Below are 14,845 nucleotides of genomic sequence, written 5' to 3' on the forward strand. Positions count from 1 at the left end.
GTGTGAACGAGCCTGCCTAGCAACTTCCGACTTAATAAAGTGGGCTACGGTGAACTAGCACATGACCACGACTTACTGACCATATATAACATCATAACTGCCCACCTAAATAATTACAAATCATTATTATTCAGTTAATTAGCTGTAAATAAAATTGAATACATATATATTGTTGGCTAGCTTGCTCGGTATAATTGCACTGCACTAGTTGTAGGTCTTATCTTTACTTGTTTTGATTGAAAACTGAACTTTACAGCATTATATCATTGAATGGCATCACATTAATAGGTCTGAAGTAATCCCCTGTAATTAACAAACTGTGATTAAAAATAGAACTTTATGCTATTGTTGAAAAGGTTTCAACGAGTAGAATCAGAAAATATAGATCATCGTACAGCTATTGCTCAATCTTTGGTGTAACCAAGGTTAAATCCCCATTTTTTTTTTCATATTACTTGTTTTCACAAAAAAGGGTTCAAATTACATCACAGCAGTTCTTGTATTTCTGTGAAAAGGGGAGGGTTGTCCACAAACTTCAGGAATTTTATATGTTGCATTGTCTTATTCACGAACAGTTAAAGAGACAGCATCCAGAAATAAAATGTCCTGCCATAAAATATGCAGACACTGGCCTTTATTTGCTACAAATGTGTTCCATGCCGGTTGAAAGTTATGAATCCAACCACACATTTGAAAGGCAGAGCTTAGATGTTTAGGGTGTGTAATTAAAGGCTGAAGTTCATCTTACACATATGAATATAAGTAGTCTCAGGTCACATTCACATTTTTTGCACGCAATGCTGAAGGGGATGGATTCTATAACTATCAGTGCATTGTTGCTGCTCAGCTGAAGCAAGTTTTCAGACTAGTAAGTGGGTCATACTCAAGGATGAGACGAGTGGCATTAATATTTTCACCAGCCACCACTTGCTTCCATAAAGAATGACCAAGTGGACAGCATGATATGCTATAACATGACCATCAATTTATTGAACAGTTATATACATTCAGGTTGTTTAGTACAACGTCAACAGCATTTAAACACTTGATGCTCAACGACACATACACAAATACAGACTCTGTCAAAACATGAACTTCTGGGGGTTCTGTAGGCTCCGCTATACAAAATAAAGGCTCTTCCTCTAATCTGTCACACCTAAACATCAGTACAGGGCACGAAACTATGTGCAAAGTATAACATATTCAATATATATAACAACAGGTTACCTATTCGTGTATATCACGCAAAAGGAGCAAAACTGCACTCTCTGCCAGCATCTAACCCTAAATATGCAAGCCTATGTACATTTCACTCACGTCCCACAGAACGGACGCTTCGCACGCTTCGGTGAAGCCATGCTGCCCTGCCAAGCTGCCAAAGTAAAAAAAAAAAAAGAACAATTGCTCAACGAAAGAAAAGCAAAGCATGTGATAATGGTGAGATCGCTACCGTACAACCAAACACACCAGCTGAGAAATGTTTCGTCAAAGTGGAGCACATACCACTGTTGTTGAGGGCAACCACATCTGAAATCACTACTTCTAGACAAGGTAAGATGCACCGAAGGTTAACAAGTGCCTTTTACATCTAACAAAGCTGCCCTGTACAAGTGCTACGTACAAATATAAAGTCGGGACTTTTGATTATTTTACAGTATTTCCTCCGTTCTGACTTTTGTAATACGAATACAGGATCACTGAAAATTTCACCATCTGAATGCAATAACTAAGCGAAAGATGTTTTGAGGTGCGCAAGCAACCCCACATTTTCAATAGAAATGACATGATGCAACAGAAGAAGGGTACAGCCTGCATGCGTCAAATACGTCACAATGGTGCTTTGGTATTTTCAATCGGAAAACGTTTAATTCTAGCTCTTCAATCACAGTCCAAGCTGCCCATTTACTTCCTTCCAGGCTTATGCTGCTCCAATGAACACGCCTCCGATAGGTTCCCTCACCTTCAAACAATGCACACGGGCATACTTTTCTACCAGTACTCCAAGGGAAAAAGGATACATAGATGACAATGGATCACACATGAGATCAGCACAGTATATAGCGACAGCAGAGAGAGGTTTCTACAGAGTTCAAAGCATTATGCTCTACAGTCATCGAAGAATATCAGCAGGGCTATGATGGTGCATGCACATTATATTAATCACAAGGCTACTAATTAAACACACTGTTGTGTGCACAAAGATGTACAAGACATTGGTTAGCTAAGATTTTCCTATGAACAAAGCAACGGCAAGGCATGGCATTAAGCTGATATTTACAGATGGGCTGTTTACAGCTACAGTTACTTTCTTCAGCTATGGCACGAAGGCTGGCCCGCCGAGTCACGAAAGCAAAACGTGCAGCAAAATGAAATTAAAAGATTTCATCCACACGGTAAAGTCATAGAGTCAAAGAACAAGTGGATGGTGTGACGCAACCATTTTGTGCAACATTAGAGCACTTAAGTTGGCCACATATTCCAGCACATCACATGAGATGGAAAGGGTGGCAAGACAAAGCGAAGCTTATCTTGCATCTGACAAGCACCAGCATATGAGATATAACTTGTGCTAAAGCAGCTGCGTCCTTATCAGCTCCTGAAGCTCATGTGTATTGCAAATATCTTCTGGGCCGCCCAGAGAAACCGCAGTGAACTTGTAGGTTCCTGCCATAAAAATGCACGTCAAGAAACACCGATGTGCCTTCTTGCGACAGCACAGTCGAGCACTCTGTTAATTAGGAAGAGACAATCAGGTGAAAAGAAAGATCAGTTGGTCTCTCACATCACACGCTGCCAATGTCAATCACAAGATATTCCAGGCAGAGCTGCGTTTCTTAGAACAGTGTAGAGTTTTGCAGTTGGACTTTGAATGAAAGAGACATGCTACACACACATCGTAAAACATGTCATTTGACTGTGGTGACAAATACAATGCAACACCTGGATTCAAATCATCCGACCATGAACAACATGTATATTTGCTTTGTTGTGATGGACATCCTACAAGTGGTAACTTAATTCTCACAACCCATAAGCTAGAACATTGGTACATATGCAACACGATTTCAAAGCTGAAATTTATTTGACAAGATAAATTTGCCGCTATGAACCTTGCATAACAATATCCAAGACTCTTCAAAGCACATCCTTTAAATGTTCAATTAAATTTCAGAACTCTGCAGTGAAAACAGTTTGAACACACAGCAGTTTCGAAAACTGCTGCTTCGTTAAGTCTAATGTTCAAAGTTGATTCATATTCTTCATGGCAAGAATTGCAAATGAGACATACAAGGTTAATGTACATCTCCAGCCTTCAAGCATATTCGCTTAATTTATTGTAATATGTCCCCAAAAATTAGTTTCACATTCTGTAAAATCTCGATGATGCAAATCTCTTTTTGGATCGCAAATATTTTGCCATCATACAAAATGAGAAAAATTGGTATGCAGAAATTCACATCAATTGTCACTGCATCATTATGATTTTAATGTACAACTATGCTTAAAATCATTTCATTCTACTGAATATTTCACCTTCGGGATTAACACATTCTTTAGGACTTCTCCAAAAACAAATCTTTTTGAAAGATTTAACAATCAGTGCAGTAGCTTCTAAACATCAAGAGCAGTCAGTAATTTGCACGTTAATGCGGCATTTAATAGTTGAGCATAAGAATCTGGAAAGCATACAGTAGATTCCCTTTAAGACGAGCTCCAATATGGGGGTTCTTTTGTGAGCCAGACATATTCAGGACATTTGTTTAGTTTACCACAGTGCAATAAATGTCCAGTTAATGCTAACTCTGACAATCCCATGCCAATTGTCATTCTATAAGGCCAAAGGGAAGTAAGATTTCTGTATTGGCTAGGGACAGGGCTAGGGACTGCATTGGCTAGGAACAGAATGCAACCAGAGGACAGCAAGACACAAAAGGCAATGCTGAAACCAACAACCGAATGACTGACAAAAGATGCTGTGTACAGAACTTCTGAAAAATGCTTTGAGAGAGCCAATATATGTTCCCTGGCAAAATATTTCCTCACTTACGCCTTTTTCAGTACAGGTTTATTTTGACATAAGTTTGAACAAACAACTGACAGAGGCTAGACCTCTGTGAAGTCACAGCTTAATACAGTGTCACACTATTTCTCTTTTGAAAGGTTTTGCAAAGACTGGAGCAGCAGGAAATGACACACATGAGAGGAGGACATATGTGCAATCACCTGCGTGCACTGCATTTCTGCTGCACCAGTCTTTGCAAAGAATGTTACCCAAATGTTCACATTTCTTGAAGGGAGTCTACTGTATTTGTAACATATAGCAAGGAGATTTCATAATACAATGCTACGTCAAGAATACTCAGAAGGCGCGCAAACACTACTACAGTGTTGACTTTGTACGTAGTACTCGAGCTATCCAAAGCTACTCAGGCAATTGAAAGATGCATACCCAAGAGTCGCTCACCTTCAACATCAACTTGAGGAATACCACAACAATGCAGTGTTTCAACAGCCATATAGATAAAGCCCTAAAGCAATTTATGCAACAAGAAATGTCAGAAAGACGTGATTAAATCCTCACATGTTAAGACCCCACAAATCAGAGCTCAGGTGAGTATCTTTTGCACAAAAAGATCGGGACATTCAGACTGCGCTTGGAAAAAGAGCACTACATTTTTGCTCAAACTACAAAGTATGCCTGCGAGCTATGTATCCCAATACAGCATCAAACTTCGGTAGAGTTAACAGACAGGCTAGTTCGTTCATTGACATCATATTCATCTTAGTGTGAAACACAGGACAAAACAAAGGAACACGGAAGGTGAAACACAGGTGCTATTCAAAACTGATTTATTGAACATATGACAACAGCATGTATTTGTTGCGATCATATATGCTCTGGTTGTACAGTCAGGGACAAAAGTTTTCGGGACGCGTATTTGTGGAAAAACATTTATTTCTTCGTTGCCTCGCTAGTTTGCATGTGCATTTTTTTTTTCTCTGAATGGGGCGCGCATGTCCCCTTGTGACCAAGTAATTTCATTCTCCATATTTACGCGACCGAGCAGAAATAAATATTTTCCCCTGAACTCGCGTCCCGTAAACTTTTGTCCTTGACTGTACCTTCCATGCTCTGTGTTCCTTTCTTTTACCCCGTGTTCGTTCCTCACTAAAGAGATGAATGTAATGTCAGCATAAAACATATTTGTGGCGCAGTGTTTTTATAGCAAACGGCCTACAATTATGCAAAACATCTGACAAGCCCAGCAAAGTCCTTCTGCCATAGGCACAACGTAGGTATATCATAAATTCTATGCATTGCAGTCTGCATCAATCAGGTGTATCTGCACTCTAACAGTTCCAATTCTTTAGATTTATTAAACTTCCACATAATAAATGTAACCTCACCTTGGTTGAATAAAAAACAAAACTCACTTCATAGCATGATTCTCTAAACCTGACAGCAATATGGGAAGTGGAGCGTTTTCTTGTGTCTTACCTCACTGTAGTCAACCACACTTCAATGTGCCTACATGCCTCTCAAAAAAAAAAAAAAAAAAAGAAAGAAAACGCAGTAAAAGCATCGAGCACCTTTGAACCACCTAAGACTTGGAGCCTTGAAAAGGATAAAAAATCTAGCCCTTGGGGTTGAGGACAGGTAATGAAGAAAAAATGACACAAAATTGGAAGAACCACAACATAAGTGCGATGCAAAGCATGTTTTTGCTAGTTGCATCTGTATTAACTATATGTAAACTGTAAAACGTAACAAATGTGCACCCTAATGGAAGCTGGCCAGGATTCCTACACACTGGAAGCCATATTATAACCTGGGTGGCTGAACAGTCAACTTTACCACCAACTCCTGTTCATGCACGAGCACAAATGATATGTAGTCCCCCAACGGTAACGCATCCGCAGACTGACGTGAACGTATGATGATGGCTTTGTGATGATAAAGATAAAGCAAAGCTGAAACCAGACAGGCCTCTACTAGAGCCATGACATGACAAACATCACAAACTGTGACCCAGATAAAAACACGGTACCTTTATGGCACCCCCTGCAATACGAAACAAGACCGGTGGGATTACTTCCCAATGCAGTCAATCTGTCCAGAGGTAAATCAAATGAAAACAAAGAATAATGAAAGAAGCAGAAAAAATGAAATGGAGATGCAACATTGTGATATTCCCACGTTCACATGCAACATGATGATGGCAAACAGGGCGACAGCATTTACAATGCCACAACAGAAAAGCAAGTGCTACACGGACAAAAATGCTGGCCCTAAACATTTAGTGTTCGACATAAGCTTCACAATGACTTTGATAAGCTGTCATGACAAATCTATGTTAAGGGTAATGTAAAACAGATGCCTTCTCTGGCAGTGAGGAATGAAGCAAAACAAAAGAACCTAGAATGCAGTCACAATTTTTTGTGTTCATCTTTCAGCTTTCCATGCTGTCATGTGATGCGAGTACATACATCACGAAGTAACTCGCAGTTCCATTTCAGTAAAGCGAACAAAGGAGTTTAATGAGAGAGATGGCATTCACTACAAAGCTTTACTTAAAGCTTGCTGGCCTGAGACAGGTATTCACTACAATTTACCTCAACTAAAATGAACAAACCTGAAGCCACAAGTGCAATGAAGACTCATGTATGACAGCAGTCTGTATGAGTGACCTAAAAACAAATATACCGTCTCACAAGGTCTTCGTTCAACCCTCTTTTCCAAGCATTCCAGCGGCCAAGTCTAACATGAAAAAAATCTTCCACATCACCTCGTTCAGAGCTATCAAAACAATGCGTCACAATTTTGTCGCCATCAAAGCTACAACTGTGGCACATATTTGGAATAAAGACTCCCCTCCCCCGTCCCCATGTAGCCAATACAACAGATGTTGTGACCAGCACAAACTTGTGCTTTTCATTGTGACAGCAGAAAAGAAAGCACCAAAAACCTCACGCAGCACAAACACAGAAAAAAACACACATCGTAAACAGTGCAGACTGCGTGTTGGCACCCCACATGAAGCCAATTTTAAAAAAAAATTCGTTAAAAAGAGAAGATAAGCTGCCCAAGAAGGCGCAATAACTTATAAACAATTAAAACCATCCGCTTCAAATGCATTAGGAACATTAGTTCATGTTGCACGCACAGTTGTCTCCTGCGAGCAAGCCCAGCTTCGATTAGAAAAGGCCAGCTCAGCCTTGGTTCACTGCTCTGGCCCTCTTCGACCCCGAGAGGAAGGCATTCATTCTGGCGGGTACTTAAAGTCCACAGAGGGCTCTGGGAAGGCTGCAAAGGGACAAGGACACGGACAGTGAGACATCACCAAGCGGCAACAAACACGCCAGCAGCAATTCAAAGCACAGAGAAAACAAACACACAAATGGTAAATGAAACACACAAGATGAGTTGAGATGCGCTGCACGAATCAGAGAATGAGCTTGACGACTTAATTGAGAGCACTTTTTAGAAAGATACATTATATATGATAAGAAATAAAACCACCATGATAGGGGTTTGATGCCTGGACCTCCAACTGCAAGGCCCAATGTTAGGCCAAAGTAGTAGAATAGAATCTCCATACAGCGGCCGAGCTTTGACGAAGGCAAAATGGAAAGCATTCCCATGTGTTGTGCGGTGTCAGTGGTAGTTAAAGAAAAAAATCTGAGATGACAGCAATCAACCCAGAGCTAACCTCTGCATCACCCATAATAACTCACGCATAGCCTTGGGAAATTCACGATTACTTCATACTACGACAAATTACCTTCAGTTATCCAGCTCTTGCACCTATTACACTATGAAGAAAAACTCTTCTCATCTATTAATTTCCTTTAATAATTTCGACGTTGTTGCCGTTCAATTGGTTCTTTCTGTCGACAGATGATGCCAAAAGACACACTGCAAGAGGCTGACTTTCCAGGCGGCAAAAACCATTGGCCCAATGTTGATACTATGTCGGTAATTCACTGGTCCTATGTTATTGCCAAGACAGTACCAACATTGGGTCAATGAAGTGTGCTACGTGTGTTAAATGATGCGATGGTGTGACTGGTTCCCCACATGGATTGGGAGCTTCAATACCTCCAAGAGCTTTGTGGAGATTTCTGTATTCATCACAAGCGTGGGATAATTCTTACTTGAAATATCCTATAAACTCAGTGTTGCTTTCCTCAGAATGGATAACATATGTTTGAAACAGGCTTTTGGAAAACCACAAATGAATACCTTAGAGCAAATTTTCTCGCACCAGAACTGGCATAAAGTTTAGTTAATAAACCAGAAGTATGAAGAAGAATCAGTGACTGCAAGCAAACAGCATAACCTCAAAGAAATAAAAAGAAACCCTAAGCATGACATGAATGGAATAGCCTTAGAATACACCTTAATATGACCATGTTCTGGTCGATTTGTAGGGTATTGTGTTGAACCCAGCCTGCAGCTTGGGCAGCTGAAGAGGTTTCAGTCTTTGGCAAGCTTAAAGGGTACAAATGTATGAAACCTGCACATAAAGAATGCGAAATCTTGTCGTGCTAGCATCTAAACTGCCGATTTAATCACCAAATAAAGTGACAGCCATTCAGACTTCTCTGCTGTGCACCATACCGGGCTGGGGCTGCAACAATTATGCCTTGCATTCTGCGCTATGTTTCAAGTGAAGAAACGATTGCCTGAAGAGACAAAACCAACGTCACCAATTGTATAGCTCATGAAGATTTGTTTTGCAGCATCAGACACTCCACGACAGCATGTGGGCTAAGTGAGGGGAAATCTAAATATTAGGCAACAGTGACGTCATTACGAGTTTCTCTGCACTAGCCCAGGGCATCGAGGAGAAAACTTAACTTTTAATCTGCTTACTTCATCAGTTTGAATGCTAGCGCAAAACCAGCTCGCATGCTTTACTATCCACAAACTATGTACATTAGGATCGCTGTATTCCTTCCAAGAGACTAAAAATGAAATCGACTTCATAATGTGTTCAACCCCCGCCATTATGCAAGATGTAGAGGTAATCGGGAAAGTGCGATGCAGTGACCACAGGATGGTGAGGTCCCGAATTAGCCTAAATCTGAAGAAGGAACGCAACAGATTAGTAAGAAAGAAACCCATCAACGAATTAGTGGTGAGGGGGAGGGCAGAAGAGTTCAGGATCTCGCTACAGAATAGGTTTTCAGCTCTAACTGAGGATGGCGACATTACCCTAGAGGCAAGGAACAATAATTTCAGAGATATCATTACTGAGTGCGCGGTAGAAGTAGGCGGTAGGATAGTTAGAGAGGATACCGGTAAGCTGTCTAAGGAGACGAAAGATTTGATTAAGAAACGCCAGAGTATGAAAGCTTCCAATCCAACAGACCAGATCGAATTGGCCGAGATATCAAAGCTAATCAATAAGCGCAAGGTGGCCGATATTAGGAAGTATAACATGGAGAAAATTGAGCATGCTGTAAAGAACGGGGGAAGCCTTAAAGCGGTAAAGAAGAAATTGGGCATAGGCAAAAACCAGATGTATGTGATAAGGGACAAGGCGGGCAACGTCATCACTAATATGGAAAAGATAGTCAAAGTAGCCGAGGAGTTCTATACAGATCTCTACAGTAGCCAAAGTAGTCAGGACCGTAATGAGACTGGCGGTAGGGAAAAACAGTCAGACGTTCCACCAGTGACGAAGGACGAGGTCAAGAAAGCACTAGAAACTATGAAAAGGGGGAAATCAGCTGGAGAGGATCAGATAACTACAGATTTGCTGAAGGACGGGGGGGATATCGTGCTAGAAAACCTGGCCACCCTGTATACGCAGTGCCTGGTGTCATCGACGGTACCGGAACCATGGAAGAATGCAAACATTATCCTCATTCACAAGAAAGGGGACTCTAAGGACCTTAAAAATTACAGACCAATCAGCTTACTGTCTGTTACGTATAAGGTATTTACTAAGGTAATCGCTAATAGAATCAGGACAACCTTAGACTGCAATCAAGCTAAGGATCAAGCAGGGTTTCGGAAGGGTACTCTACTATCGATCATATCCATACCATCAATCAGGTGATAGAAAAATGCTCGGAATATAACCAGCCCTCATACATAGCATTCATTGATTACGAAAAAGCATTTGACTCAGTTGAAACCTCGGCGGTGATGCAGGCATTGCGAAATCAGGGGGTAGACGAGCCATACGTGAAATTGCTGGAAGATATATATAGCGGCTGCACAGCAACCATAGTTCTGCATAAAGAAAGTAACAAAATTCCCATAAAGAGAGGTGTTAGGCAAGGAGACACAATCTCCCCAGTACTATTCACAGCTTGTTTAGAGGAAGTATTCAGAGACTTGGAATGGGAGCAGTTAGGGATAAGGGTAGATGGAGAATACCTCAGTAATCTGCGATTTGCTGATGACATTGCCTTGCTAAGCAACTCGGGGGATGAACTGCAAATAATGATTGATGACCTAGACAGTAAAAGTAGAAAGGTAGGCTTGAAAATCAATATGCAGAAGACTAAGGTAATGTTCAACAGCCTCGGGAAGGAACAGCAGTTTACATTAGGTAGCGAAATACTGGAAGTAGTAGGCGAATATGTCTACTTAGGACAGGTAGTAACCGCAGACCCGGACCACGAAAAGGAAATAACAAGAAGAATACGATTGGGATGGAGCGCATTTGGCAAGCACTCGCAGATTATGACTAGCAGCTTACCAGTATCGCTCAAGAGGAAAGTATACAACAGTTGCATCTTACCTGTACTCACCTATGGGGCTGAAACGTGGAGGCTAACCAAGAGAGTTCTACTTAAGTTGAGGACAACCCAGAGGGCTATGGAACGAAAAATGGTAGGGGTAATATTAAGAGATAGAAAGCGTGCAGAGTGGGTCAGAGAAATAACTCAAGTTACCGACATTCTAGTAGAAATTAAGAAGAAGAAATGGACATGGGCAGGACATGTAGTGCGAAGAGAGGATAACCGATGGTCGCTGAGGGTAACAAACTGGATTCCAAGGGAAGGAAAGCGTAGCAGGGGGCGGCAGGAAGTTAGGTGGGCGGATGAGATTAAGAAGTTCGCAGGGGTCAAATGGATGCAGCTAGCACAGAACCGGGTTAAGTGGAGAAATATGGGAGAGGCCTTCGCCCTGCAGTGGGTATAATCAGGCTGATGATAATGATGATGATGATGATTCCTTCCAAATGTCGAAAAACCACTTCAGCTTCCCTTTAAGTTGATGCAGAAAATTTTCTCTATGTGACAAACTTACACAACACAAGGTCCAGAAAATAAAAAAATGCCGGGCCCACTAACAATCCAGTCAAAGCTGAAGCCAATGACAAACCCCTTTTCGTGCACTCCAATATGCAACACAAATCTGCTAACATAAGTGTATTAAAGTTATAAAAACAGATCGTTAACCTTGGTTGAGGTCGGGGCAAGAAAACAGGCTTGTGGTTAAAGGCCTTCCATAGTAGTAGTGTATTTGTAGCATAAAGAAAACACATCTTTGGAGAGAGACCACTGACAATGCTATGTTAGACCAATGAAAAGCACTGTTCTTTGCAATCACCCAACACAGGCCTCATGCAGATTAGCTAGAGTCATTTGCAGTGAAGTGGGGAGCCAATTGAGTGGTAGTATATTTGTGTACAGTGGATAGCTAAAACCTACGAACTTCAAAACGGGCTATCAATAGCAAAGAATGTGAACACAAAAACAGCAACGCACACAGTGTTGCACAGTTATATACCACACACATGTATCAAAGTGCCCATAATCAGACAGTCTCTTTATCATTTCCTTTATATGAACTGAACTCCATTTCTTTCATGCACCCAGTGAAAACAAAATCACCCATTTGAGGATGACCATAATAATTTTTCTCACAAATTTTGTTTCTCATTTAAATCGCCCTAACATTCAATAAAAGTGAAAGATTAGTTTTTCTTTGCAAAGCATGATAATTAACAATAACATTTATCCGTTTAGGCAAGTATGGTTGCCCCATCAGGGAACTGGATCATTACAAGAATCAAGAAAAGAAGGAATTGTCCCTTAATATTGACTTGTTCCACAAGGGTGCCAAAAATGTCAGCTCATAGTAACTGCAAGTGAAACATAGCGGCATAGCGTTATAATCAACATCGACAACATTATGTTTCGAGAAAACCTATACAGTGTGCATCGCAACAATGAGATGATTAGGCACAACACTGATGGCCTGTACTCACGAAGCATAGTAAACTTTTCATCTATGCCACGACACAGCAACTTTGCCACAGTTGGCCGCAGTCCTCTGTTTACTGACACAACAGGGCCTTCAATTAGAGCCCACAACCTCAGCTCGAGCTGACGTCAGAGAAAGGACTCGAGCAACGTCATGAGGTATCGACACTCACCCCAGCCTTCCAAAAGCCGGGTTGGCGACAGGGGGACTGTGCTCCGCAAGTCGAGGCTCTCAAGCCGCTTGCACAGCTTCAGTGCTGACAACTTCTTCCGTGCAGTGGCACTGTTAGACACCGGCATGGCGGGCGTGCTCATGCGCCGGTCACCGCGCCCATTGATGAGTCGACGCCCTCCTTCTCCCGTCGTTCCCTCAGGCAGCTGGAAGCTGATCTTACGCTTCCGCTCGCCTCCGCCACCAGGGGGCGCCGCCATCCCATTTCTCGGCGCCGCCGATGACGACACGGAGGGGTACATGAACCAGGTGGGACTTGTCCTTCCAGGCATCGGCAGGGGTGGCGCAGAGAGCGAGTCCTTGGCCTCTTCCTGCTCCTCTTCCGGCTCCTCCTCGCCCCTTTCTCCTGCTTCCTCCTCAAAGTCACCCGTGTCGCCACTCCCTCGACGGGCCAGGCCAGACGCCAAGATGGCGACAGGCTTCGAGACTGCGTGTCCTACAAAGTCCTCCTCCTCGTCATCCTCGTCTTCTTCGTAATCTTCCTCTTCCACTTTGCCCTCCTCGTTTTGCTCGAGGCCATTGGTTCCTCCATCACCTTCACCGCGCTTGCGCGATTCTTCCTCTACGGTCGTCGTGCTCAGAGTTCTCACCTGCTCGTCCTTCTTTTCGATAACTCCACCTTCGCTAATGGTTGCCTTTGGCTCGAACCCATTCACGGGCGTCACAGTGAATCGGGATGGCACGGTGGCGGGTGCACTGTGGGAGCGCTCGAGATTTGGTGCCGAAGGGTTTACATTCTCCGGGACCGGCCCATTCTCAGCATCTGACTCGAGGCAGACACGAGACACTCGGAACCGGCTGCTACCTCCGGGACTGGAGGGTGGTATAGCACTGCCACCTGTGACGGCGTTGACGGAGAGGCTTGTGCTGAATGGTGGTCGTGCCTGAGTTAAAATAAAAGGAGCAGTTTTCAGAAAACTGAAGACGCTATGGCGTTTGCACCAACAGCTCGAATTAGGCTTCGTTTATGCCATCTGCACTAAACTGCTGTAATGAATCCAGGTTGACATCAAAATGGCACATAAAAGGAAATGCAGTTGACATCGCTTTAAACTTGCAAGCCAATGTGATAAATTCATTGCACACAACAAATCTAGATCAAATCTGAGACTCAAAAAGATGACTAAAGCAGACTGCGTTAAATTTGTCAGGCATTGAATGTATGTGTCGATAAATCATTCCCTCTTTCTCTCCCCAATTCCCTTTCCTATGCAGAGTAACCTGTCAGCGAATTCTAAACACTGACTAAATTCTCTCAAAGTGTCTAAGGATGCATCCAACATATCCATTCGATTCTCGGTACAGGCACGGCAAATGTCAACGTAGGCCCTCGGCTAAAGTCACGTCTAACGGATGCCTGCATTTCGCTTGCTACTCGTATGTGTGGAGCTCAGCCTTCGCGACTCTCAAGGAGGTGCTTAGAATGGTTCGCCCATTCTTATGTAGTTGCATGCCCACAATGATGCAGATCATTATATTCGCTCAGGGTTATGTGTAGCGAGCACCACTTGTCATGTGCACGGGTTTCAGGCAAGCGACAGCGACAGGCAATGTGACGTACACCAGCGGAGATACGCACAGCAGGAGATACGATCGAGCAGCTTTCGTTTCGAACTAACTGTTAAACTGTCACCTCAATCTGCTCGTAATGTAAACCAGCTATTCCTAGCATCTGCTCAGTCTTCTATCCTGCATCGACCTCCAAACATCGAGTGCCCACAACATGCACATCGCCGCGCAGAACACCTGTGCGTACGCTGTAACCCGTGTGAAATGTTATGCTAGTCCTTCTTCACATGCAGATAGAGGGAATATGATGTTTTGTGATTCAGTCCTTACTTTTGATTCTACCTGACAGACATGACAAAAGGCATGCCGAATCTGCTAGAGCCTGTCGAGGCAAAGACGCACTGCACTGCAATACGTGAGTGTACAACCGGAAAGCCGGAAGCGTGAATGATCCAAACTTTGAAAACAAATGTACCTGGGGAAAAAAGTACTAGGTCTGTCCGATGTATCTTTAGCCACGGCATCAAAAAATAGCAGTCGGGCCCATCTGATGTGCCCGGAAAAAAAAAGGAATTGGGTCCCTCTGACGTGCCTTTAGCCATGGCCTTTCATTAAAGGGTTCTCTCTCTCTCTCCCCCATTGGTCACTATTTAAGACGCCTCAAATATCCCAACAGCATAACTACATGACCGTCGAGCGAGAACCTATTAACTCTTAAAGGTTTCTTCATATGCGACTCTTTTTAGCGAAGCCTTATAGTACAATCAGGCTAATATAAAAGATGTATGCTGCCTGAAAACTGGAAGTTTCACAGGCGTAACAAAGTATTTATCCCAAGATAAATTTGCCGCTAACTGTGCAACGCTTCTGGCA

General features: G+C 42.7%; 1 protein-coding gene across 2 annotated transcripts in view; it reads right to left on the reverse strand.

Moving 5' to 3' along the window:
• Nucleotides 1-965: 965 nt before the first annotated feature.
• LOC146176135 (uncharacterized) overlaps nt 966-14,845 on the reverse strand; it is a 350,013-nt gene continuing 336,133 nt past the window's right edge. The window contains exons 12-14 of one of the 2 annotated variants that reach the window (XR_014701499.1): nt 12,405-13,347; nt 5,120-7,306; nt 966-4,899 (exon numbers count right to left, since the gene is read on the reverse strand). Coding sequence is in view for 1 of the 2 variants with exons in the window: in XM_084582463.1 (XP_084438589.1) it covers nt 7,263-7,306; nt 12,405-13,347 (987 nt within the window). In the remaining variant the exon portion in view is untranslated. Of the gene's footprint in view, nt 7,307-12,404; nt 13,348-14,845 lie in introns of both variants that reach the window. The other variant, XM_084582463.1, reaches the window with a different exon arrangement.

This window comes from Amblyomma maculatum, chromosome 10, assembly GCF_055883805.1.
Source record: "Amblyomma maculatum isolate TAMU_Amacu chromosome 10, ASM5588380v1, whole genome shotgun sequence".
NCBI lineage: Eukaryota > Metazoa > Arthropoda > Arachnida > Ixodida > Ixodidae > Amblyomma > Amblyomma maculatum.